General features: G+C 37.4%; 1 protein-coding gene across 3 annotated transcripts in view; it reads left to right on the top strand.

Moving 5' to 3' along the window:
* Positions 1–26600, top strand: part of LOC127419625 (cAMP-dependent protein kinase inhibitor gamma-like) — a 28746-nt gene extending 2146 nt beyond the window's left edge. For 2 of the 3 annotated variants that reach the window (XM_051661175.1, XM_051661176.1), the window contains exons 2-3: positions 22472–22653; positions 25810–26600. In XM_051661175.1, the coding sequence (XP_051517135.1) occupies positions 22472–22653; positions 25810–25892 (265 nt within the window). In that variant the 3' untranslated portion in view covers positions 25893–26600. Of the gene's footprint in view, positions 1–2569; positions 2734–22471; positions 22654–25809 lie in introns of those variants that run through there. The other variant, XM_051661177.1, reaches the window with a different exon arrangement.
* The last annotated feature ends 409 nt before the right edge of the window (positions 26601–27009 follow it).

Raw genomic sequence — 27009 nt, 5'->3', positions numbered from 1 at the left:
TCTACAACAAGTGCTGTTTTGGGCCTCTGAAGCAGAAGATGTTCTTTCAGCTAGTCACCATTCACTTGGCTTCTTCCACAAGAGTAGGTTGATGAAATGCCAGGTAGTGGTACTCAGAGGAGTGTTGTGACTATTATCATTTATCATAGTGATGCAGCAGAAGCATTATCTGAGCTCTGTTGGCAGCACTCTTGATTGGTAAGTGCTCTCAGGCTCTTTGCTTTAAGTGAAAATTTGCATGAGTACTTGAGCCATTATTATGACGCAGTATCCATGGAGAGCCTTTGTGATTATTTTTGTTTCAATCTGTTATTTTTAAAAAGATTTCTGTGGTTGGTCTGGAGAGTATTGAGGCCCAAAATAAAATGCTTAAATATAAACCACATTTGTTTGCTATTGTTGGCTCAAAGCACAGGCTATTTGTGGGGTCTCTTAAAGCCCTTTCCACCGACATGGTTCTGGGGACAGGTTCCTGGGCCTGTGTGAATTCTCAAACTGTTCCGGGCTTTTCCACCACTGTAAAGGCCCCAAAGCTTGCTGATCTCTACACAGGAACCGATTACGTCGGGGAGCGGAGGGTGTGATTATGTTTAGTCACCAGGTAGTTTTCCAAACAACAACAACAACAGTAGCTACCATCTGCAGCAAGGAGTACTTCATCACTCTACAACAACAATAGAAAAAAACACAAAAATATCAGACATCCATAATGTTTAGGAACCACGAAAGAAACGAGCACTCTACTTGCGAAATTGTCTTCTACGGAAATCCAAGATAAACTAGAGAGATCGCAAAGAAAAAAAAAAAGAGTCTGTGAGGAGATAAAGCTTAAAATTATGCACACCGGCTTCAATCGGACGATTGGTTAAATCATAAACAAATTGAAAACTTTAAAGAGAGTGCAGGGACCATAAGAGACCCAAGCAAAAGTGGCAGCGGAGGGAGCAATGATGTTTTGGACTCTGTGCTCGGAAACTGACAAGTCAGCTAACTAACCTGGGCATTGATTTCAGTCAGTCTCGTTTGAGATAATCACAGAATCGCCGGTATCTTCTGAAGCTGATCTCGGTAATTAATTATATTTGCCAACTTTGTTAGTTTTCCTAACACTCTTCTTATCTTTGTGCATTGTTTTGTTCAGTAAGGGGATTACTCACTTAGTAAGGATGATCACTACTATCTGTTATGTAAACTGTTGGGATTCTCAATCAAGACAAAGACATATTATATGCAATGGCAAAAATCCAAATATAACCATCTGCTACACCAATGTTAATAACGATTCCACTGTTACAATTTATAGTACTTAGCAAGATAAGCCACTTTAAAAAGTTTATAAATAATAATGTAATTACGTTATCTGTTGTCTTGGGTGCAGTATTGTCTCTGGCAATCTTCTTGAGCAATGTATTAATGTTGGATTGAATTTCTCTGTATGTTTAAATATGTCCTCATTAAAAAAAAAAAAAGAACTGTAGGCTACACAATGTGACGTGCCATGTTTGTTCATGTTTAAGGTAGTCATGTAAAACTGCCATGTAGCTAAGTAACACGTTACGTCACCGTTCGGCCTTCAAGTTAGTGGAAAAGCGCGGCCGGCTTGCGATAGGCTCCAGATTGCCCCGGCCATTAACCAGCCAAACACAGAATCGGCACGAGAACCGTCGCCATTTTGGTGGTGAAGGGCTATTAGTGAGTACATGTACACACCATCGAAAATGTTTGAATTAAAAGCTAATTAAATGTTTTTGGAATATGAGATCGATGAGATCCAGAAATAATTTGATGCTCATAAGTATTTTGATCAGATTGCACAACAGTAACTTCAGGCCCTCATCAAGAAGACTGTTGGTAGTTTTACCGTTATTGCTGGATGGCAATTCTCAGCTCCTTTATAGCATGCTTGGAGAACTGTTGAGGTTACCATTAGGATGAAATATACAGCCAATTTAAGATCTCCTCAAGGCAATAAAGAACTTGAGTGGATCAAATGGATCACTCTTCAACATTTTAGTCAGTGTCTTCAGCCACACTTAATATATAATTTGATGTTCGCAAATACTTTGATCAAATTGCATTACTACAATGTCTTCATGGCCTCATTAAGAAGACTCTTATTACTTTGACATTACTGCTGGGCAGCAATTCTAAGCAGCATTATAGCTTGCTGGGAGAGCTTATTGTTATTGCACATTACATTTTTCAACCTAATAATATAATTAAAATGAAATTTTACACAACTTTTTCTCATTGAGGGGTCTTCACAGGGATTGTCACATTTATTTTTACATTAAATATAGGCTATTAAACATGTATTCCTCCACTGTTATCTTGAAATTGACATTTTCCACATTGAATAATTCAGTGGGGCTTTCTTGCAATAATGTGGGCAATATGGCCAGAGCTGCTGGTCAGATTCATTCAAGCTGTCATGCAACGTTTGAAAGCTGCTCTTAGGATATGTTTGGCTTGTTTTCCTCGTTTCACAACTCAGAGCAAATCAAATCACTTTAACGCCCACATCCTCCCTGATCTGTGGGAGAGAGGCGTGCTGCAGCTGTGTGGGATCCACTCGCTGCAGAGAAAAGAGAGAATGAGAGGAGGCTCTCTCATAAACACAAGGACAGGAGGACGTTGCTTTCTGTTTCTCGTGTGGACTAAAATAAAACTGCCTTTATTCTGGTCCTTGGAGAGCTTTGTAGCAGCATGTCATTAGCGTTCGGAGTGTGTTTGGTAAGTAATTGAACCTGTGTGCTGTGACTAAGTTTGGATAATGGTTGTTAGCTTGAAGTATTGATAATTGGAAGTGAGATGGGGTTAAGAATGGGCCATTCAGAGAGAGGAAATGTACAGTGACAGGTGGTCTTTAAGACTTCAACAGCTGTTCAGCTTCATTTGCTTGTCCAGGACAGTTCTTTTTTAATTGGTATCTGGGTTTGATAGCTGTGGGCACTGGGTCGCCAAGGAAGAGCTTGCCTTCATGTGACAAAATCATAAAACTATCATAGAATAATGTGCATTATGAAAACTTTGTTAGCAAAGTTTTAACAGAGATGTTTAACAGAGCACTTTAAACCATGTTTAGTTTTCCTTTTTAATGCTTAAGTTTTTCTGTTGCAATGTAGTTGTAGCTAGTTAAAAGAATCAGTTCTGGGTCTATTTGCAATGCGGACAAAACGCCCCACAAACCCTGAGGTGGACTGGTAGGTCATTGAGTGTGTTTACATGCACACCAGTATGCTTATAATGACCAAAAATGGCCTTATTAAAAAAACGCATGAACCTTGTTTACGTGAGAATTTAAATCCTCAGGCTTTTCTCTGCTTTTGACATCAAAACGTGAACTGTCACAACAATTGCGCACATTGGATAAGCCAGTAAGAATTCTGTTAGAGTTGTTTACATACAGAGTGAAATCAGGGAAATAGCAAAAATCTACATGTGCCAATCGGTTTATGGTTAAAACATTTATGACCTTTCCCCTAGAAAGGAAAACTGTTTAATGTCTGTTTAATACATGACCTTGAACGTTGGTGGCTAATTAAAGGGGTCATGGCATACATTTTTAAAATAATTGTATTTACTTCCCTGAGGTCCACTGATATTTTTTCATGTGGATACATCCACGCCTCCACCCATGCCAGGTCCACATCTAGTGCATGTTTACATACAACAACAATTAAAAATAGCACAGATGGGTGCAAGGCGGCGTCCAGGGCACGTTTTTGCTCAAAACCGCAAGACCCAGAGCAGCTGATGAAACCAAATGGCTTCTTTTCAGAGATGTAACTTGACAGCATGTCTTTTAAAAGCAGTGTGAGATACATGCCAATGGTCAAAGACATCTGTCTAATGCATGTTTATATAGAAAAATAATCCAAATGGGTCCCCTTTGGTGTTCAGGAATAGTTAGGTCACACTAGGCCAGTTTGACATGCTCTCTAACTGTTAACGAACTGAAGCACCTGTGGATGGGGCCAAGGGTGCGATGACATAAAATAGGCGTTTGTTTTTTCACTGTAGAGGCAGTCATGAATTAATGGGCCCCCTAGTGATGTAGGGAAGTTGCGGAAGTAGAGAACAAAGCATTTTTGCAGCTTGGTTTCAATAAATGCTTTTATTGCATTGGGGATTAAGTTTTGAGTTCTGAAGAGATTCCTCATGAAATTGCCCCTTTAAGCAATCACGCTTAATTAAAGGGATAGTTCTCCCAAAAATGAGTAATTCTCTCATTTACTTAGTCATGTAGTTCCAAACCTGTATTTTTTATATTCCAGGTCAAAACAGAATTTTCATTTTGGGAGAAACTATTCCTGTTAAATCCTGTCAGGTTCTGCTTTAAATGTTCATATTCAAAAACTTAATTAGATGTTGCAGCACTCCATGATAATAGATTGTTGTGTTCTGTATTCAGCATAATGAATATGCCTGTATACTCCATTATTAGGTCCACTTTTTGTCTGTCTCCTCACAAGTGAGTGCGGTAAGGTCCTGTCTGTCCTCCTTTCTCTGTCTCATAGTCAGACTGCAGTGGCAGGAGAAGGACATAAACAACAAGGACAGGCATCCCACCTGCTTCCTATTAAGACCATGTGTTGATTGATGCAAGAGCAGAATTGGATGTGTGTAACAAGGTCCTGTCAAACTGACAACATTCTGCCCTTTATAGCACAAGAGCATCAAGATGTTAGGTTGAAATTTAAATGAATGTATGAGGAAAAATGTATATCTGTAATTGGTCATCATTTCCTTAAAGTTTATTCCATCATTTTTCAAGCCTTTTTGGCTTCTAGTTCATTTTCAATAGTCCTATTATGTGACACATTAATTTTTAAAAGTACAAAAATTCCATGTGGGCTTTCAGTTTTTATGAGGTCATAAAAGCTGTATAATAAATACTGGATGAAAGAATTGGCTAAATGTTTAAAATCACACTGCAGGACATGTCAACTACCCATATTGCTTGTATTTTTTGTTGTTGTTGTTGTTTATCTTGATTACCATTAGGCATGCATTGTCCTTTTTGTTTAATGTTAGACTTACATGGATCATTGCATCGTGTGCATTTCTCAATTTTCATTATTGTGTACAGTCATTTGAGAATTGCATTTGGCTCACAAGTTTTCAACTGTTTCTTCCGGCTGTCAAGTATTTGCTCATGAAACTGAATGCACACTGAATCCATGATTCCACCAGTATCGGATATAACTTAATAAAAGCAGAGAAAACAGAATTCTGGCTTTAAAGTTTCTGCATCAATGGCACCAAATGGATTTACACAAAAAGCCTGTTTTCAGATGGGTTTCCCCGAACACAAATTATCCCACCCCTAACTAACACAATTGGCTCAGCCAATGTTGCTATGCTGGACTGGTCAGGATGTGCTAACAAACAGAGCAATGTTTTGATAGAGCAGTGTTTGCACTTTTTAGGGGAAATCGACCTACAAATTGCTTCCTTATTGTTGTCTCTGCATATTAAACTAGGATTGGAGAAAGTATTTAAACATCGAAAAAGTTTCACACTTTAAAGAGTTAAGAGTTGTTTATTACAAATGGCTGTGTGAGAATGTGATTAATTTTTAGGGAGTCTTGCTTAATTCATTTCACTCTTAATACTCCTTCAGTATTCCATGTCAAATAAGCTTCCAATGTTGTCATTTGAACGCACCACCTGTTCATGACTCAGCATTGATTCCTCCCTTCAGTCTCCGTTGTCGTAGTTTGATGTCTGATTCATGGGGAAATCCAAAACTCTTCGCTTAGCCCATTTAAGCACACTCCCTCTCTCTCCTTCTCTCTGTGAATTTTATGGGGCCAGAGCCACATGAAAACACTAAGTGGTAATTATCTCTCAAAACAAATACAGGACTGATTCAGACATTTGATACTACTGGTTCAGGCAGTGATTTGAACCCTATCAGTTAGCAAAACGTTTGCTCTCTGCACATTTTTTGGTCTGATGATTCACAGACTGATCGGCTGTGAATATTGACCGCACACTGCCTGTTATGTGCTTGCATGTCATCATAACCTGTTTTATGTTGATTGAGGAAAACATATGTCATCATTCTTTGGCACAGAAGAGTTTTACTTCCTCTAAAGTGGGTTAAAAAAGAACACTTTTGCTGACAGGATAATTATTGCTTAATGAGACCTTTACATTTTTGCCCTAAGAACATTTTAAAACGACTCTTGTGTGCTTTCATTTAAGGTGTTTTATTTTTATTTGTTTCATTTTTCATATACGCTGCGACAACTATAAGTAAAGAATTCATTGGGTGATTCCCCTGAAAAGTGTAAACACTGTGGCTCTGTGGTGTCCCAACCAGCTTGAAACATTAGCCCAACCAATGGGTGAGGAGATCGGTTTGGCTGACTAATAGAGCGCAACAGTACCTGCCCACTTATTCAGTCGTCTGGGTTCTGGAAGTGTTTTTCCTATTCATCTTCCCCATAGACTTTTCATAAAATCCTTCATAAAAGAGCTGTAAGCCAAGAACCAAACCATCCAGCTCTGAGGTAAATCACAACATCGCAAACTTTGTTTTGAGCCAAAAAGGTATTTGAAAATCCGACAAAAGACAAAGGTAAAAGACTGTGTACTTACAATCTTTCATGAGGGCATGGGCTACAATCCCATTAAGCATTGCAAATGATGTAATTGAATAAAAAATTATGAGAATATATATAAAAGTAATGATATTAGGTTGTTGATTTTTAAGCATAGAAACTATATATTTTACGTTTATTGCAAAATAATGGAAGCATATTTCATTGATGAACAGCTTCGGAGCTCAAGAGAGGTCTGTCTTTAATCAATTTGTCTATGGAAAAAATGAATGAGATTTTAACTTCTGGAACCAGACTGTTGCTCTATGGGCGGCAGGGGGAGTGGTCTGGAAAACTCTCTCAAAACTCTTTTGTAATTTTCGCTTGGTGACACTAGTGGTGCGTTAATTACACACAAAATAACTACCTTCTTTTTAGCCTTTGTGTACCTCGAGCATTGTCAGATGATTTCAGAATGGCACATTTACTTGCTTGCTGATTATAGCTGAAAACTACTTGTATATGAGGTGGATGAATAGATAGAAAGCTTGTATTCCATATGTCTTTATGAAGTCTTGTTTCTGCTGCCAAGATTGGTGCATTTTATTCAAATAACAAGGCAAATACATCCACGCCTCCACCCGTGCCAGGCAAATAATGTTGCGACTGTGTTGGATGTGGCTGCTGCAGAATTATTAAAGAAGGATTTGTGTCTTTGTTTGGCAGCTCTGAAGTTCAGCAGCCCCTAACATTTGACTCTGTCTCCCTGCAGTCTCATTATTATTTAATATCTGCTCTGATATCAAAAGGGTTGATAGGCCACACAGGGAAATGAAGCCCATCAACTCATGCATTAGTAATGAGACAGCAGCCGCAGACCTTCATCTCCTCAAGACTTTTTAAATGCTAACAATTTGTTTCATGAAATAATGCCAAATACCTGCTCCGTTAAAGGCCCTGTGATCTAAAAGCCTCATCAATGAGAAAAAAAAAGAGCTTTAATCTTGATTTCTCTATCACTTCCAAATATCAGTTAATTGCTTCATAGTGGCTTTGAAAAGCTTGCGGTTGTAAAGTAGCAGCTCTTCACTTGGAGCACAGGGAGCTGAAGAAGTCACGCTGACATCAGAATACTTCCTCGAAATGGTCTCTGTGTCAGTGGCTAAAAGTTGTGCATTTGCTTTGCAATACTTTCATTTGTGGGTGTCACTTTGTTGAAAAAAAAAATAGGTACAGTCTAGGACAGTAAGCTATTCATTACTTATGCACAAATAATTTAAAGTAATATTTTACTTTGTTGTAGGGAATCGTAGGGAATCACATGGAATTCCAATTCCTAATAGCATCTCTAGTTCTTTAACGGTTACAATAACGATCCTTTTAGTACTTAAGATGAAGAAACATTTGGATATAAGAACTGCAATTTCTTATTAGATTTGTTGCCCTCAGCAATTGATTACTAAATTATGAGAACATTTAATTTAACAGGACGTGTTCTTGCAAATGGTGTGTTTACACAGACTTTTTAATTAAGATATTTTATTCATTTTTCTTCCCATAAAATACCACTAATCACTACAAAGCTCATAATGTGTATTTTTAGGTTCACATTGTGATATAACCAACCATCCAGTAATTACTCTGATGTAGGTCTCAAGAGCCTTGAGTACACGTAAAACAGTCACCGTTCTTGTTTTACAGTATTTTGAGTCTGACTAAATGTGTTCAGTTTTGATTTCAATAAAAAGAAAACTGATAAGAGTCATTAGTACGGGTGGAAACGCTTTGTTTTGTGGTGTAGATTCAAAAGAACCAACTTGTAAGAGTCATTTGTTTGATAATCGGACTTCACTGGTCACACTGTATGTTTCGTGCTGCCGATTTATTAGCAGTGTTGTAGTGCCGCTGAATGCTAGAGAAGGGAAATACGAGTATTTCAGCATAGTGTTGCATCTGCGTCTGTGAAAAAATGCATGTTTGAGAACCGTTAATGGAACTGTAAGTCATAAAAATCATTCAGGTCTGTGTTTTTTTTTAAAAAAAGGAACTGGTTCTGAATAAGAACCATTTCTTTGTTCCCCAACCCTAATCTTGTTGTTAATAAATAGTGTGCTGTATTGACCCAGGTCTGTAGTTTTTGCTTATTTTCACTTCAAAACTTAAAGGTAAAATAATTTAATCAAAAATGTTATTATTTTTTATTAGTTCAAGTGCACATTAATTTGAATATGGCATATTTGATAACTTTAATCCCTATATTTGCCACAGTCTTTTTTTTTTTTTTCTCACTAATTTTGTAAGTCAGTGAATAAATGCAAGGATCGGTTTAGGAATACCAGATATGATCTGTTGGACCAGTGGTAACATTTTCGCTTGGCATACAAGGGATTCCGGCATCTTATCCACCCTTGTGTAACTTTAAATATATATATATATATATATATATATATATATATACACACACTGGCGGCCAAAAGTTTGGAATAATGTACAGATTTTGCTGTTTCGGAAGGAAATTGGTACTTTAATTCACCAAAGTGGCATTCAACTGATCACAAAGTATAGTCAGGACATTACTGATGTAAAAAACAGTACCATCGATATTTGAAAAGTAATTTTTGATCAAATATAGACAGGACCCATTTCCAGCAGCCTTCACTCCAACACCTTATCCTTAAGTAATCATGCTAAATTGCTAATTTGGTACTAGAAAATCACTTGCCATTATATCAAACACAGCTGAAAGCTATTTGGTTCGTTAAATGAAGTTTAAGATGATCTTTGTGTTTGTTTTGAGTTGCCACAGTATGCAATAGACTGGCATGTCTTAAGGTCAATATTAGGTCAAAAATGGCAAAAAAGAAACTCTTTCTCTAGAAACTCATCAGTCAATCATTGTTTTGAGGAATGAAGGCTATACAATGCTTGAAATTGCCAAAAAACTGAAGATTTCATATAAAGGTGAACACGACAGTCTTCAAAGACAAAGGACAACTGGCTCTAACAAGGACAGAAAGAGATGTGGAAGGCCAGCTGTACAACTAAACAAGAGGATATGTACATTAGAGTCTCTAGTTTGAGAAGTAGATGCCTCACATGTCCTCAGCTGACAGCTCCATTGAATTCTACCCGCTCAACACCAGTTTCATGTACAACAGTAAAGAGAAGACTCAGGGGTGCAGGCCTTATGGGAAGAATTGCAAAGAAAAAGCCACTTTTGAAACAGAAAAACAAAAAAGAAAAGGTTAAAGTGGGCAAAGAAACAGACATTGGACAACAGATAATTGGAAATGAGTGTTATGGATCTTAACCCCATTGAGCTTTTGTGGGATCAGCTAGACTGTAAGGTGTGTAAAGCTGTCATTGCAGCACGTGGAGGATTTTTTGATGAGAACTCTTTGAAGTAGTTGAAGTTCTGAACATTTTTTTTCTAATTGTAATAGTAATTTTTCATGTTATTAATGTCCTGACTATACATTGTGATCAGTTGAATGCCACTTTGGTGAATTAAAGTAAACATTCTTTTTTCCATAAGAGCAAAATCTGTTCATTATTCCATACTTTTGAAGATTGATACTTTTGGATTGAAGAGAATGTATAATGAGAATGAGACGTGTGTGTGACATCACAAATTCAGTGTAAAGCATGACCACAAGTCTGGCAGCCTCTCTCCTCACTCTTTCCTCAGCCACCTCTATGACCGATATGCCTATAACCATTACACATTTCAGAGCTATTCTGTGTGTCATGCAAGCTGTCTTTGTCATTGAAGGGACACTTAGGATTTCGGACATCTTGTTCATGTTAACTGTGGTGTCTGATTGGTCCGTGTGCAGGGTTTTTCCTGCATTGAAGATTTTTCAGCAGCCGCCCAAGCAGAATTTCCATTTTGCGTTTGCCGCGTCACGAGCACTGAAGATGCTTCCCATATGAAACACACTTTACATATGTGAAATGAGGCTTCAATTGCGCAGGAGTGTTTCGCAAGCCATCGCAGAGTAACTCACGCCAGTGGTCTGCTCTATCTCTGGAGTAGTGGTTGACCGATATGGGTTTGTTAAATACCAATGCCGATATCCAGAGAGCAGGGTGGCTGATATGCCGGTATAATGCTGATATATCACACAATTTATCATAGTAAATAATATATACATAAAATTAAAAAAATGCTTATTTAGCACTATTTACTCAATTTCACACAAAACTTTTACTTTGTAAGAAAGAATCTTTAAAGAAATAAGATAGCAGTTTAGTCATCCAATTTTTGTAATTTATTTGCACTTAAATACATTTTTAATATATTAGGAAGAAGGAAATGACAGTAGTTTAGCAACCACTGATGGCATATGCACATTAGCAATCATATTTTTTCACAAAAGGCCAAATCAAACTAACTGTACATACAGTGTACAGTGAATATGGCATTTACTCATAGTGCATGTGAAGCGCTTTTATTTTGAAGTTAGTCTTATGCTTGTGCGGATCCAGCGAGAGCAGCAGTCTATTGACAGCTTTCAGCTTACATGGTTCAGATCGCCTGCTTGGATTGTCACAGACTGATACGACATGATGGCACGTAACAACGAAACAAAATGCGATTTGCTCGTTTATGTGTCCGTTTACGTCTTTTTTTTTTTTACATTCAGTCAGCGATTTTCGCGCCGTCGCAGCTTAAGAATCAAATCGGCCAAATGGTAAAATTTATCGGCAGGTGCCGATTATTAAAAATGTCCAAATATCGGCTGATTTTTTTTTTTTTGGCCACAGCAATATATCGGTCGACCACTACTTTGGAGCATGATTGAAGTTATTTAATTATACTGTAAATAAACCATAGAATTATGTGTGGGATAATGTACAGTCAGCTGATCATTATTGCAAAATAAACCCTGACCTTTTTTATATTTTTGAAGGCTGACTGTATACCATCCCACTTATTACATGGCTTATTACATCCCGCTTATTACACGGCTACTCCCCAAATAGCCCAATTAAATAAATGAACACGAAATATTAATTTGAGTTAATAAATATATATATTTTGTGAGGAAAAGACTATGGAGCACTACGAGTGACGAAACTAGCACAGTGCAGGAGATTTGTTGCGAGGTACAATGGTCAGTTATGCAGTTCTGTGCTCATTATACATAAATATTGACCAATCAAGAGTCCGGTATTTCAGAGAGCCATGTAATAGGCCCTAATGTTATGTGTTGTTGTGATCTTTTATTGAACTGAATAACCTTTCATAACCTTTTCCTGGAGTTGGTGAATATGTGCCGTGAAATGTTACAGTATGCTGATAAGATGCAGTGAAAGTGCAGCTGAAGTGCTTGGGGACCATAAAGTTGGCATCTAAAATGTCATGATAGCACGAAATGCGCCAGCAGTGGGTGGAAGTGACCGTTCCTGAATAATATCGCCAGTGTGGAAATTTAGCCAGTGGCTCTTTTGATGTTGCTTGAGAAAAATACATCTGGACACACAAAGCCATGCCCCTCAAAAGGAGGAAGGATACGTAGGACGACAGCAACTTCGAATTTGTTGAGATTTTATTTATGGCTGGAAAGGAAATCCAATGCCAAACAAAGAAAAAAACCAATGCTTGTTTGACTGAAGAAAATGCACCCTCTTGTGTAAATGGTAGCTAGGGTGTTTTTTTCCCTTCTCTGATGCGCAGCCACATACATCATGTGAACACAAAGTGTGTGTTCGTTCAGTTGAGCTGTGGCTCATCTGAGTAAATATGGGAGTGCTGGAGCTGGTGCACTTATCTCGAGAGCGGCTAAATGTGCTCGATTCTTTAAACAGGCTGGAGTCCATTCAACTTGATTAGACGCAGCTCCTTAGTGTCCAGAAACTATTCCCTGATAAAGACAGAATGTGGGACGTTTTTCTAACTCACTTCATTCCTTGGGAGCTATTATATAAACTTTGTTCTTGGAGCTTTAATCCTAATATCAGCAGACTCATTCTTCTTCTAAAATTACTTTTTAAAAGGGCTGAAACTCTTGAAGTTTGCAGACATGAGCAATTCTTTCTATTAGAAATATTAAATGGGAGTTCTCATATTTCCACACATAAGCTTATCCCCATTTTGGATAAGACATTTCAATCTGTTTGCCATGTTTTATTTATTTTAATTATCATATTGAGAGTGTATGTCTTGTGACATAACTAGAATCTATTCATCAGGATGCCAAAAATAGCTTTTAAGAGGTGTTAGTTGATTCGTCCGTTTGTTCATTTATTTGTATGTTTATTTCTTAATTCGTTTATCATTCATTTGTTTGTTTGCTTCTATGTTTGTTTTTATTTTAAAACACCAGTGTCAAAAAAATTATTTTGTATTAAGGAGGGAATATTTGCCCCCTGTAATTGTTTTTCAGGGGAATTTCTTTCCTTTATGAGGGCAAATTTTGTCTACTACTAAATATTACTACTTTTCTTCCCATAAATATATATCAAATAGTTTTTATTATGAAATACAACCCCAATTCCAAAAAAGTTGGGACATTATTGATAATGCTAATAAAACAAAGCAGTGGTTTGTAAATTCTGTTCACCCTGTGCTATATTGAAAGCACTACAACAACACATTATTTGATGTTTACTTTGTGAATTTAATTGTGTTGTTTTTTGTTTTTTAAATATACACTCATTTCAATTTAGATGATTGCAACATGTTCCAAAAAATTTAGGAGAGTTGAGTGTTTATCACTGTATAACATCACCATTTCTTCTAATAACACTTAAGCATTTGGGCATTGAAGACACAAGTGTAATTTTTAGCTAGCGGAATTTTCCCCCTTCATCCATTGTGCAGGTCTTCATCTGCACAATTGTACGGGTCCTTCATTGTCGTATTTTGCACTTCATAATGCGCCACACATTCTCAATTGGAGACCGGTCAGGACTGCAGGCAGGCCAGTCTAGCACTTGCACTTTCTGCTTACGCAGCCATGCATTTGTAATCCGGGCAGTATGTGGTTTGGCGTTGTTCTGTTCGAAAATGCTGGAATGTCCCTGGAAAAGACAGCATCTGGATGGCAGCATATGTTGCTCCAAAATTGTTACATGTTTTTCTACATTAATGGGCCCTCATAGATGTGCAAGTTTCCAATGCCATAGGCACCAACACACCCCCATACCATAAGAGACACTGTCATTTGGACCCGACAGCTTAGACGGTCCTTTTCCTCTTTGGCCCAGAGAACACGACGGCTGTTTTTTTTTTTTTCCTTAAACTATTTAAAATGTGGAACCCATGTCATGATATCTATTACAGACGCATGGTGGTTTTTAAGACTGTGACGTCTGAGAGATCAGAGATCACGCTCATTCAGAAGTGGTTTTTGGCCTTTCCCTTTACATACTGAGATTTGACTGGATTCCTTGAATCTTTTAACTAAATTGTGCTCTGTAGAGGGTGAAATTCCAAAAATTCCACTACTTGTCTTCGGGGAACATTGTTCCCAAAGAGCTGGATTATTTTCTGCCACATCTTTTGGAAAATTGGCGAGTCTCTCGACCCATCCTTGCTCTTGAAGGACTAGGCTTTTTTTGGAGGCTCCTTATATAACACAATTGCCTCACCTGTTTAACATCACCTTGTTATTTCAACTCGTCAGATTGTTATTAATCCTAAATTGCTTCTGTCTCAACTTTTTTGGAATGTGTTGCAGGCATCAATTTCAATTTCAAAACACGAAGTACCTTGTTTTTATACTGATTTTGAATAAAATGCAAAGATAATTTACAGTTCACTCCATTTTGTTTTTATATGCATTTTGCATACTGTACCAACTTTTTTGGAATTAGGGTGGCATATCAAATGTTACAAAATACACATTTTATAATATATATATAATATATATATATATATATATATATATATATATATATATATATATATATATATATATATATATATATATATATATATATATAATATAAATACTTTCTGTGGTATTTTTGATCTGAGTCCTGGTGAATTTCTGATTCATGTGTATATACTTTTATAATACCCTATACATGGCACTAATATGGTCAGTAAAATAAAAAATGGACCAGGACCTATTCAGCTGCTATTGTAATTATTATTATTTATTTTTTTTTATGCAGGTCCAGTTTCCAGAATGGCATACCACTACACTGAGGCCACAGTTTGTTTGGGTATAGCCTACTTTAGCTTGAACACTGGATTATGTTTTCATTATGCTCAGAGAGGCACTAAGAGTCCCAGTAGAATTGTAGCAGCAGGCTAATATCCCCCAATGGGCTCTCTGGCCTTTGTTCATAATATCAGTAAGAGCTCCTGTTACACTGTTCAGAAGATTCCCCATTCACCAGTCCACAATAATCGCAAGGATAGAGGATTATAAGGGAAGCCTATTTGCTTTGCAGGTGTACTGATTCACACTACATTAGTGGCTGTAATAATAGGGACCCGCTGGTGTATGATTAAAGCATCATAGTGACACCACGAACAAGGATTGTTTTTCATCCTTATTGAGACGTATGGACTGTGTTATTGACCATGCTCATGTTACAGCTGGTTTAATGAAATTAGTTTGCAATACAATAGGTGCAAACTGGAGTCATTGCAGTCTTTCAGTCCACAGGTGTTACCTGGGTGAAGACTGAGTGTCTAGAGTGAACTTTTAAGTGAATCAATTTGCAAAAAGAGAGGATTTACCCCTTAAAGGGCTGCATCTAGTGCATTCTGTTCTAATACAATGCCTGTCATTGTAATTGTGGCTCTGTGATGTTGTAATGAGGCCTCTTATGATGTCATCATGTTGCATTTATGATGTCATAACATGGTCCTTATGAAGTCATTATGGTGCCTCTGATCATCATGGGGTTTATATGATGTCACAATGGTGCCTCTATGATGTCACAATGTTGGCTGTATGGTGTCATAATGGGGTTAATATGATGTCATAAGGCCTCGTGATATCATAGGGTCTATATGATGTCATAATTGTGATGCTATGATATCATAATGGGGTCTTTATGATGTCATAATGGTGCCTCTATGATGTCACAATGGGGTCTATATGATGTCATAATAGTGTCTCTATGATGTCATAATGGTTTTTCTGATGTCATAATGGGGTTATGATGTCATAAGAAGGCCTTGTGATATCATAGGGTCTATATGATGTCATAATTGTGATGCTATGATATCATTATGGTGCCTCTGTTATGTCATTATGGTGCCTCTATGATGTCATAATTGTGGCTCTATGATATCATAATGGTTTCTCTAATGTCATAATGGGGTCTTTATGATGTCATAACAGAGCTTCCATGATGTCATAATGGTGGCTCTATGACATCATAACTGTGCCACTGATGTCATAGTGGTGTCTCTAAGATTTAATAATGGGGTCTATTTGATGATATAATCAAGACTCTAGATTTCATAATGGGGCCTCTATGATGTCATAATGGAGTCAGTGGCACTGCGTGCTCTGCGAACAGCATGGGGTGCAAATGTACTTAAATATATAATTTCATAGAAAGTGGAGAGGGAAATTTACCCTCATTGCACACTACCTCCTAAACAAAACTTTGTCTAAACTGGAAACAAGTATATGATGTCATCATGCACCTAATCTGTGTGAATCGAGTGTAGTCTGTGTTTGAAGGCATTGCAGGCAGGGCATTGCAAATATTGTGAAGTGAAGTAAACTTTTGCATAGATCTCCAGCTCAGTTTGTAGGGAGCACAGAAAACAGAAGAGGCTCTTTATTGACTGGACAGTTTGCTTAGAGTGGCTTGGTGCATTTCTGAAAACACAATGGGCCAGGAGGTTTTATGGAGGAAGAGAAGCGGTTGTGAGCAGAAAGTCTTTAAGCTCTCCCTTTTATTGCTTAGGCATATGTTGACACACCCCGTTACTGACAACTTACCAGAGTTCTGTTTATGGACTAGATTGCCTTAGACATATAAACATGTGGCTTTTAAGTGTAGAAAGCAACAGACATTGTACGAATGGGCACTTTTGCCCATATAATGCATTAGCTTGTGGTCATCTATTTAATATCATAATACAAACTAGAGTCATTTTATTTCCTTTTGAGCATGCATGCATTCCTGAGTGAATCCGTCTGAGCAATTTGACCTTAGTAAGGATCCACACTTCCATGAAAAACAGTTAATTTCTTCTATGTGGTCCAGCAAGTCTCTCAATCACAGCCATAGCATTGTTAATTAAGACGGATAATTTCACAGAAAGTCAAAACTTGGTGTGTTTGTTTTCCAGGAACAAGGGGGTGCAAAGAAAGCATCTTAAACTGTTGAAGTGACATAATTTAGCTTGAGAAAGGCCAGTGAACTTAAAAAGAGATTTGCACTAGTGATTGACTGATATGAGGTTTTTAATGGCCAATGGCGATATCTAGAGAGCAGGGTGGCAGATAGGCCAATACAATGCTGATATATCACACAATTTAAAATAATAAATAACATAAACAAAATTGCTAAAAAAAAAATAATAAACTCTTATTTAGCACTATACAGTATTTACTCAATTTCACACTAAACTTTAACTTTGTAAAAAATAATCTAAAAAATAATATTGTATTTTAAATGGTAGATCGCAGTTTCTTCTGATTTCTGTTTAGTCATCAAATTTTAGTAATTTATTTGTACGTGAAGAAATTGTTAATATATTAGGAAGAAGGAAATAACACAATAGTCCAGCAACCATGGATGGCATGTCCACGTTAGCAATTGCATTTTCTCATTTTCTACTTTGAAGTTGCACTCACATGCTTGTGCGGATCCAGCTTGAGCAGCAATCTCCTGACAGTTTAAATGGCTTGGATTGCCTACTTGGATTGTCACGGACTGACTATCATGGTTTGTGAATCAGAGGAACTTTTGATACTGACCTTGAAGTTTTTGATTCTGGCTGATAGAATACATGCTTCAGAGGAATATATTAGATGAACGCTCGATGGGAAGAAAACGCTGGATTTTTGTGAGGTTTGTGAATTACATCTTTTTAAATGAGATATTTGCAGATGGTATATAGTAAAAGTTTTATTGATATTTGCCTTTTATCATTAGAAAAGTTACAGGGAACTGTTTTTCATCAGGGTGGCCCAAGTCTCTGAATGCTGTATGGTGATATAGTGGAGATGTATAAATGTGGGCAGTAGGGGTTGCACGCCTACTGATTTTTAATAGTTGACTAGTCCAATTTACCCCCACAAATTCCACTCCCCCACCCATTGAAAATAGAAAGCTACAATGTAATGGGTTTTAGCTAGTCATATGTAATTAAAAAATAGCAACTTAGCTACATGTCATCAGGCATTAGATAGCCAGCTGAGCTGTTCTTGGGGTCCTATAGGTTGCCATGGAAACACGCATATGTAATTTGACACCTAAAGGAAAAAAAAAATGAGCAACGGCCTGAGCGTTGTTTTGTATGTGATCGGATGGAATAAACATCTACAATTATGTTATTTTACATTTACATTTATGCATTTGGCAGACGCTTTTATCCAAAGCGACTTACAGTGCGCTTATTACAGGGAAAATCCCCCCGGAGGAACCTGGAGTTAAGTGCCTTGCTCAAGGACACAATGGTGGTGGCTGTGGGGGTAGAACCGGCAACCAGTTTACCAACCGATTACCAGTTATGTGCTTTAGTCCACTACGCCACCAACACATCTTCTTGTAAGCACCATTTTCGGTGTTACTGGACTACCTCTAGCTGCTGGTCATTCCCCCTCCTATTGCAACCACTTGTGCAGATGATTACAGGTGGACACCGGGTCTATCATGCAGGATGGGGATTCATTCAATCATATCATCGTACTCCAACTTGAAGTGCTTTTCTTATTGTCGCCGAATCATGTTCTTAGCGAAAAGCAACCAGGTCAGATGTCCAAACACGCAAAGTTGTGCTGATCATGTTCAAATTCACTAACTAGCGCTAGAAGTGGGTGCCTTTTTAAATTATTATGCATAGCACTAGTATTTCTGTTATATTTGAAGGCCACTTTTCATTTATTGGAGTCTACTGTAGCATCTGTGTCATCTTTATCAAAGTACATTTGAGCCACTTCGCTCTTTCAGTGAAGAGCCATCGGTCTCCGCACCCGTTTAAAATCATGAGCAGAGTGATTAACTGATTGAACGATTCGGTAATATTCATCAGGAATGCGCTTCCTGATTGGTCAAAGAAACTATAACCCAACTCCTAAACCTAAACCCTAACAAGCTTTCCTTGTTAATATGAATGAGTCTTACATCCTACATTTCGGAAATCCGCCACCCGCTGTATTTTCTACAGACACGTTTTGTAAATCAAGTGGAATGCGACTAGTCGACTTCAGGCTGGCATTGTCAACTAGGGCTGGGTATCGCCTGGCAACTCACAATATGATACGTATTGCAGTACACATGTCACGATTTGAGATATTGCAATTACATCACAATATCATAATTTGATTCGATTATGAATCAATTCCAATTTAAATTCCGATTCATTTTGATATATTTCAGTTGTGTATGATCTCTGATGAAAAACATGCAATTTGAAACATCATGTTTTTGTCACTTGGTGAGCTCGTTAAATTGATTTGGAAGTAACAGTGTGCAAACTTTGTGCGTTTACATAATATGAAGACACAAATATTTTAAATATCGATACATGGATCTAAAGTATCGATACAATATCATGAGAAAAAGTATTGCAATATATCGATATTTGATTGTATCGACACAGCCCTATTGTCGACTACATTTGTTATAGTCGACTAGTCTATGCAACCCCTATTTGGTGGTACTCATTGCTGTGGTTGCAACAATTTAAAGGTTTCTGAAATACTTATTTTTGCAGCTTTGTTTTCATAAGAATATATGCATTGTAAAAAAAATTCAAAAGAGCACAGAAAATCCATTATATGTCCCTTTTAATGATAGTTGACAAGACATTGAGTCTTATTTTGAATGAAAATGTAGAGGGCACAACTAGTCATTGAATTTCATTCTTATATCTATTTGTCCTAATATGAAGATGAGCAGTGCGTGCATGTACCCAGTGGCCCATGTCGACTGTTTAGACACTGCACATATTGAAACATCTACTGAGATTCAACGAGAAAATCTCTTTTTTGCTTAACTGATTTTTTTTTTTAATTTTATTTATTATTATTTACTTTTTTAATGCTTATTTAAATAAAGGCTAAATCGGAGTTTGTCATTTGTTTAGACCTGCTGGCGTCTCTGAACTTACGCAAATGATAAACATGTCAGCTCAAGCTGTTATTTTTGTAAGGCTCTTGTCCTTGATCATATGTAGACTGCAGGCAAAGGGCAAGCTGTGCTGTTTCTCCTCCGGTGTGTGAGGTGTTTTTGTGATATTCCTAGATTTGTGTGCACACCTGTGTTGTTTGTCCTCTGCTGCCTCCAGCTGTATCAGACTCCCGTTTTCTTGTGTCTCATCAGCAAATAAAAGGAAAAATGGGCCACATGGAAACAAAAATATATCAGTTTACCACTGTTAGTGTAACTTTATTGTAATGAAATTTGGGAGAGTAAATGAAAAAGTAACCGAACACTGTACATTTGAGCCAAGCACAGCAACCACCCCCTGTTGAACTCTCACTATATATAGAAGCTCTTACTTCAGGGTTCCCAGGCTGAAACACAATATGTTGGCCACTTGTTTTCTACTTTTCATGACCCAATCAGTTCTCGATGGCTAGAATCAAGTCCCTACATTTTCATGTCATTGAATACCTTGTTTCACTCTATGAATCCCTGTTTGCATTGGACAATTTTCCAGGCCTTATGTCTTGACAGTTAGAGAAGAGAGGCTTGCAGAATTTGCATGAAAATGGAATTGGCTTGTACTTCTCAAGGGTTCTGGGTGAAGGTGAGGTCGGGCGTATCGAGTAACGGCATGTTATGTTTAATAGTTTGGCCTGAAAAAACAGATGGTGGCCAGTGTTGGATGTGCACATGCTGCGATATGATAAGTCAGGAACAGACAGCAGATGCCTACATATTAGTGTATGCTACATCACAGAACACTACAAATGAATTGATTTCAAGGATCTAGAGGGAAGATGCAAGGGTTATGCAACGAAAGGCTGAGAATTTTTTTTAACTTTAACTCGATCTCAAACTAACTCACTCTGACATAGGCATCTGTTGACCAATAAGAATTTCAGAGATGCAGAGCTAGTCATGCTTTCAAAAATCGAATTCTGACCCAACTCTTTCCACACCCTTAAGGAGCGTTCAAACATACAGCGATTTTTCAGCGAAACCTAAAACAGTTGCATTCTGCAGTCAAGTAGGAATGTCTACCAGAAGACGACAGCACAGAGATTCGGCGACTGGAGTTTAAACGCTACATGTGAACTCCTCTTTAAAATGCTTTTGTCTTGTGCCGTTTTATTCATCGAACACTCCGTCACAGCTTTCTCTAGGGTGTAAGCATCCCTAGGCAGGAGTAAAATTTTTAAGGAGTTTCATTTTATTTTGCTGTTTGCTTCAGGGGCAGATAAATCCAGAGAACCATTACTTTCCATGTCACTGAAATTTAAATCCTGCACTATAATTTATGCCCTGTAATATTCTCTGCCTGTTGCTCCCTCTCCACCCTGCTGCATCAAACACATAGCATCACGGGTTTTTTTTTTTGTGTGTGTGTGGTTGTCGTTCCCTCGCCCTCTTGCATTCCTCTGGAATAACCCTTCACTTCTGTTGTCCCCTCTTAACACTATCTCTTAAGATGGATCGGCTGTATAGTTCTGTGGTGTCTTTAAGGAGTCACATTCCAATTAAAGGGATAGTTTACCCCAAAATGGAAATTCTTTCATCATTTACTCACCGTTATGTTGTTCCAGACTTGTCTGCTGCTGTTATTTCTGTGGAACACAAAAGTATTTTTTTATTTTTTATTTATTTATTTTTTTTTTAAAGTATCATTGCACTGTTCTTGCCATAAACCAACATATCATGGTCACCAGGTGCTGTTAAGCTCCAAAAAAGCACCATAAAAGTATTATAAAAGTGATCCAAAGTGGCTTAGTGTGTTATTCCAAGTCTGCTCATGGCAAACAATAGCTTTGTGTGAGGAACAGGCTGAAATTAAAGCCATTATTGACTTACATTCTTATGTGCATTCGTGTCCAGAGTAAAAAATGGCATGTTGCGAGAAATAAGGCTGGGCGATATGACTATATATATTGTGGCATAGAGATTTTGCTGCATCAGTCACTTTTGTATAGTTCTCAATAAGACCCGGAAAGTGTGTTAAAGTAAATAGGGTCCATATTGATTTCATGTTGACTTAAAATGTTGTCAGAGAGGAGGGGAGAGAATGAGTAACTAATGTGTTTTGATACATCCTCTTTCTCTATCACCAATCATTCTCGCTTTCCTGAATGCAACTTGATGAGCTGTAGCTTCAAACAACTCCCAAAATGTGTCTAATTGATCGTTTTGGGTTTTAGGTCTTGTTTGCATGCCAGTAAGGCTCCATTTGCCAGCTTGCATGGATACTTGTAAGAAACCCTGAGTGTAAACAAATATGAAAAGAATGGCAAACGTGTTGGGGTTTGGATGAATGCTTTTGGCTCTCTTATATAATTAGGCCATGAAATGAGTTCAGCGGCTGAATCTATTAACTTTAGCGTTGAAATAGATCCCCTGAAGTAATAATTACTCTCAGTTCATCAGACTGCGCGTTCTGTCATGGGTATTATGAAGCTGTGAGATTCACGAGCTTGTGTTCATTTATGGTTTCTCTGTGTTATGATTTTCCTTTTCAGAGCTCATTATATTGATTAATTTAGATTTTAATTAAACTGTTCATTGAATTTTTACCAGACTAGTAAATTCACTTTTTTTGTCTTTCTGTCTTTTGTTTTTATCTCTTTTAGGTGTAATGAGTGGGCATTTCGTAAGCAGATGATGGCAGACGTTGAGGCGTCATACTCTGAGTTTATAAACTGTGATCGTACGGGTCGCAGGAACGCAGTGCCAGACATTAAAGGAGACGGGGTAGTGGCGGGGACCAGTGAACTTACCAAAGACATGGCTCAGATGGACCTGAAAGCCACTGGTAGGTCGCTATTTACAGTATTTGAAAGGCAGCACTGTATTGACATTCCTTTCTATTTTTCTTCTTCACAGTTCTCCATTCAAACTTTTTATTAGTGCTGTCAGTCGATTAATCGCCAATTTTGAAAGTGCTGAAATATGACTCTAAATATAGCCGCCTACTTTTTCTGTCAAAATGCATTTATTTCCTTTTTAGGAAAGAAAACAAAAAAATATGTAACAATATACTGCTTTATGAACTTTTTCCAAACAAAGCCTTCCACATAATTAAGATGGAAATGCACTAAAATAGCACCAATTCAAGTAACATTAAACATTTCCCAAAGTCTTAGTGGGAGGTTGACTGAAAGAATTGAAAGAACTAGTCCCCACATAGGTTGCATATTCATTGCAATGTGCATTAAATCTCTTAAACTCTCATCCTCCACAATATTAATCAGCCGGCAGACTGTGGCTATCTGCTTTGTAATGGCAATCATGAAGCTGTATTCATGATTCGCAGCAGCGTCAAGTGGTGCTTTGATCTCCAGATGAAAAGCATTTGCAGACAAAAACTTCTCATTCTTCATTTTGGTAATAGTTAAGACTTGGCGTGCTTCTGTTGTAATTAAAACGCACCTTAGGCTGAAAAATACTTGATTTCTGTCACAAGTTTAACCTAGGCTTGTTTTGTACAACAAATAGCACTAAGGGCTCATTTCCCCATCATTTTATCGCTGACACTGAATCACTGCTGTGTGTGTGTTGTGAAGTGTGCATCAGTGTAATGACTCTGGATGGACACATCGGAAAGGTTCTGCCCTTCCAACCAGTGTTTATGCTGTATTAACGGTAATTGCGTTAATCGTGATTAATTAAAAAGTTTACTGTGTACATTTTTCTTAATTGCATGCGTTAATGCGTTCATTTTGACAGCTCTTCTTTTTATAGATAATTTCAGCCTTAAGTGTGCTATCTATTTTTGCCATTTATAAATGTTATCACATTACAGGCATAGTTCACAAAAGAGGATATGAAGACTTTGACCACCTTTCCTTTTACACTGTCCATTACTTTATCCAGGACACTGCTCTCTAAGGTCACAGTGTCCATTATGAAAACAAATAAGTTTCTGTGAGGTTGAATAGATGCAGTCACCGCTGACAAAGATTTATTATCTGCCCTTTCAACAATAACCACTTCTTTGACCATTTCCTATTCGTATGGGAACTTTTCCACTCTTTCTTACTGAAATTAGAGTCACATCTGTCTCTATTTGACCCAGTTTCTGTAGTTCAAATTCTTGGCACCATTTTATAACTCTGAAATAACCTGAGACTTTCCCGTGACCACAAGGGCTCTGCCAAGAATGTGTAGCTGGAGGATATACTGCAGAAATCTTTGATATGCCCGCCTAAGAGAGCATTTCAAATTTCTTTCAATTCTTTTGAAGTCTTGTTAGGAATTACCAAGGAAGTCTATGAGACCTAAAAAAAACCTACCCATTAGCATTCACATTCATCTTAATCGCAGTTGCTTGGTTGGCACGAGACCCCTCAGAAGTACGCTATTTCGAATCTGTCAGTTGAATGCTATTTGCATGACCGTTGATGGAGAAAGATGCTTTTTGGGTCCAGATCAATATAGTCTTGTGACAACTTGTAATTATTAGTACGAGATGACAAAATCGTAAGATATTGTATGACTCGGCTCATACAAAACGGTACGACTTTTATTACCATAGAGATTAACCAAGCAACAAACAGAATTTCAAACTGATACAATACAGGCCTCCAATTTTAGCAAGCCTTTTATCCAACACTTTATTTTAAGAAAGGAAATGTATGTGAACAAATTTGGTAACTCATTCCATATTTATTTATGAAATACAGATGACTGATGGATGTCAATAACATTTAATATGTGGCCGTCTCTCGTCTTGTTCCATAGCAATATTTTCATTCTCTAGTTATTTTCCTATTAAAAATCATGGTTAGGTTTAGAGTTTGGGTAGGGGTTGCACTTTATGGATCGGTTTAGGGGTTAAACTTAGGAAAAATCGTAATAGCATTTGTTTGTTGGTTTATGTTTCTCTGTGGGGGTAAAAGTTGTACATTTTTGTATGATTTCGCCATCTCATACTATTACTATTACTTGGGATGCACCGATATGAACATTTCTGTCCGATACCGATTTTAGCGAAAAACTACAGGCCAATAATGATACAGATATTTTGCAACTTACCTTCTTTTGTCATCAGTTCACTGTTTTGCATAGGAATGCTTAAATTTAACAAAGTTAAGAAAGTTACTGTTCAGATAGTAAAAAAGTTTCATTGAACATTGGATCTGTTGAACACATGACAGGCCAAAATTTTAAAGAGAACCACAGCGTAAGGTACATACAAGATAAAGAAAGAGACAAAAAATGACTAAATATGATAACATGATGATTGATATGAAAAGGTTATTTTGTATTTCTAAAAATTGTCTGTGCTTCTGTTTTTGCAGTTTAAAATGCAGCCTTTTAAGGTTTTTTAATCACATAAAAAAAAAAAAAAAAACAGTGCAATTTCAGCCTTAATTCAATCAATCATGCCGAATTAATGGATATCATACAGATATCTCAGAAGTCAAAGTCTGCTGATTTCAAAGTGTTTTGGTTGGTTTCCCTCATCATGGAGCCTATTAGGTCAGTGCCGCTTTCACAACTGTCAAGTTCATTTATGGCATTTTTCTGCATAATGTGAGAATGAGACAGATTAAAATTTCAATATTACATGTTCTTAGGAGTACCAATCCTTCATATTGTGGCTGTTGTTATTTCTGGACTGTGCATTTACATTTAAAAGAGTTTTTACAAAGTGCGTTACTAGCCGTTTTCATGCTTATTACCGATTTGGTTTTATTTTGGTCAATAATTGGCTGATAAATATTGGCAGCCGATACACCAGTGCCTTCCTAATTATTATGATTTGTCACAAGACCAGGCTGAACCAGTGGTGTGCCATGCTTACCAGCCAAACCCTGGCCCCTTGAGAGTTACCCTCCTTAATCATCTTGATGTTTGTATTCAAAGTTTCATGAAGGTCTCGATCAAGTGATTCTCAATAAGCTGGTCAAGGGGATCTGGTCTTGCTTAGCCACATTGTAACATTTGTCATATCTGTGTCTCATAGAGGGAGATGCCTCCGGATCTCCAACCCCTGAAGCGGAGTCATCTGGAAACCAGGACAATCCGGGGAACGAAGGACCGTCATAAACATCAAGAATTACCAGAAGGAGAGAAAAGCTGGGGAGTTCTCTCCTTTATCATCACTAATTCTCCTCATCTTTACTCATCAGGCAGCAGTGAAGAGCTCCTCTCATAGACTGCTATTAAGGCGAACTTCCTCCCATTGCATGCTGTTGAGTGCCTAAGAGACAGATGGAGAAGACACTGCCTTTGCAAACACCACTGCATGGGATGGATCAGTCAAGGACAGGCTTGAACATTGATTGACAGTGCTGAGTGATGGAAAATTGTTTTTCTAACAGATCAAACAGAAGCAGAGGTGTTTTGATAATTTTTTCATAATATCAAACTTCAGCTAAACTGTTCATTCTGAATGTGAGTTACTGGTAAAATACTCAGAGCTACTATATATTATAAAGAGTACCAAATATGCCTATTTGTTACAGTCCATGCGCCGATGACTTTACTTCAGTTATTTCTTTTTTAAATACAATGACCACTACAGTTGAAGTTGGTCTGATTATAGGCAACACGTCCAGAATTGTTTCTATACTTCATTATATAATGTACTGTAATACAAATGTAACATAATTAACAATATTTATGTAGTATCTTGATTTATTGCTTTCTGCTCCTGGCACTGTTTTGTGGTTTTTGTCAAACTCTCAAAAACACTTGTTGAAACACTGCATTTATATAAATGTAAGTACCTCAAAATAAACCGGAATGACATTATTACAGTTTGAAAGTCTTAATTCATAGTACTCATGTACACAGTACTTGGCTGAACCTCTAAACAATATGCTTGAATATAGACTGAACATTTATCCGGTCTGGATTTAAGTTGAATGCCTTGACGTGAACAGTCTTGCCATATCGAAACTTTTTTTAGCTACAAGATATAGTATCAAGCAGGTGTTACATTTACTTTCAACTTTCTTGTGGACTCCCACTGGAACGAAGTTTTTAAATTTAGGGTGCGGGTACTGACCGAGTGCCTTAGGAAGATATTTGCATTGGATTTTCATTTGCTCAAATTTAGGAAAATGATCATGACAGTCGTCGAAAACTGCATAAACCATATCAATTGCACTAAAACAAATTCCTCCTCTTTTAACTTTCTCATTACAGGTCAAGAATGACA

This window comes from Myxocyprinus asiaticus, chromosome 29 (genome assembly GCF_019703515.2).
Source record: "Myxocyprinus asiaticus isolate MX2 ecotype Aquarium Trade chromosome 29, UBuf_Myxa_2, whole genome shotgun sequence".
Taxonomy (NCBI): Eukaryota; Metazoa; Chordata; class Actinopteri; order Cypriniformes; family Catostomidae; genus Myxocyprinus; species Myxocyprinus asiaticus.
Note: the sequence above shows the minus strand (reverse complement) of the source record. Positions and strands in the feature narration are given on the sequence as shown.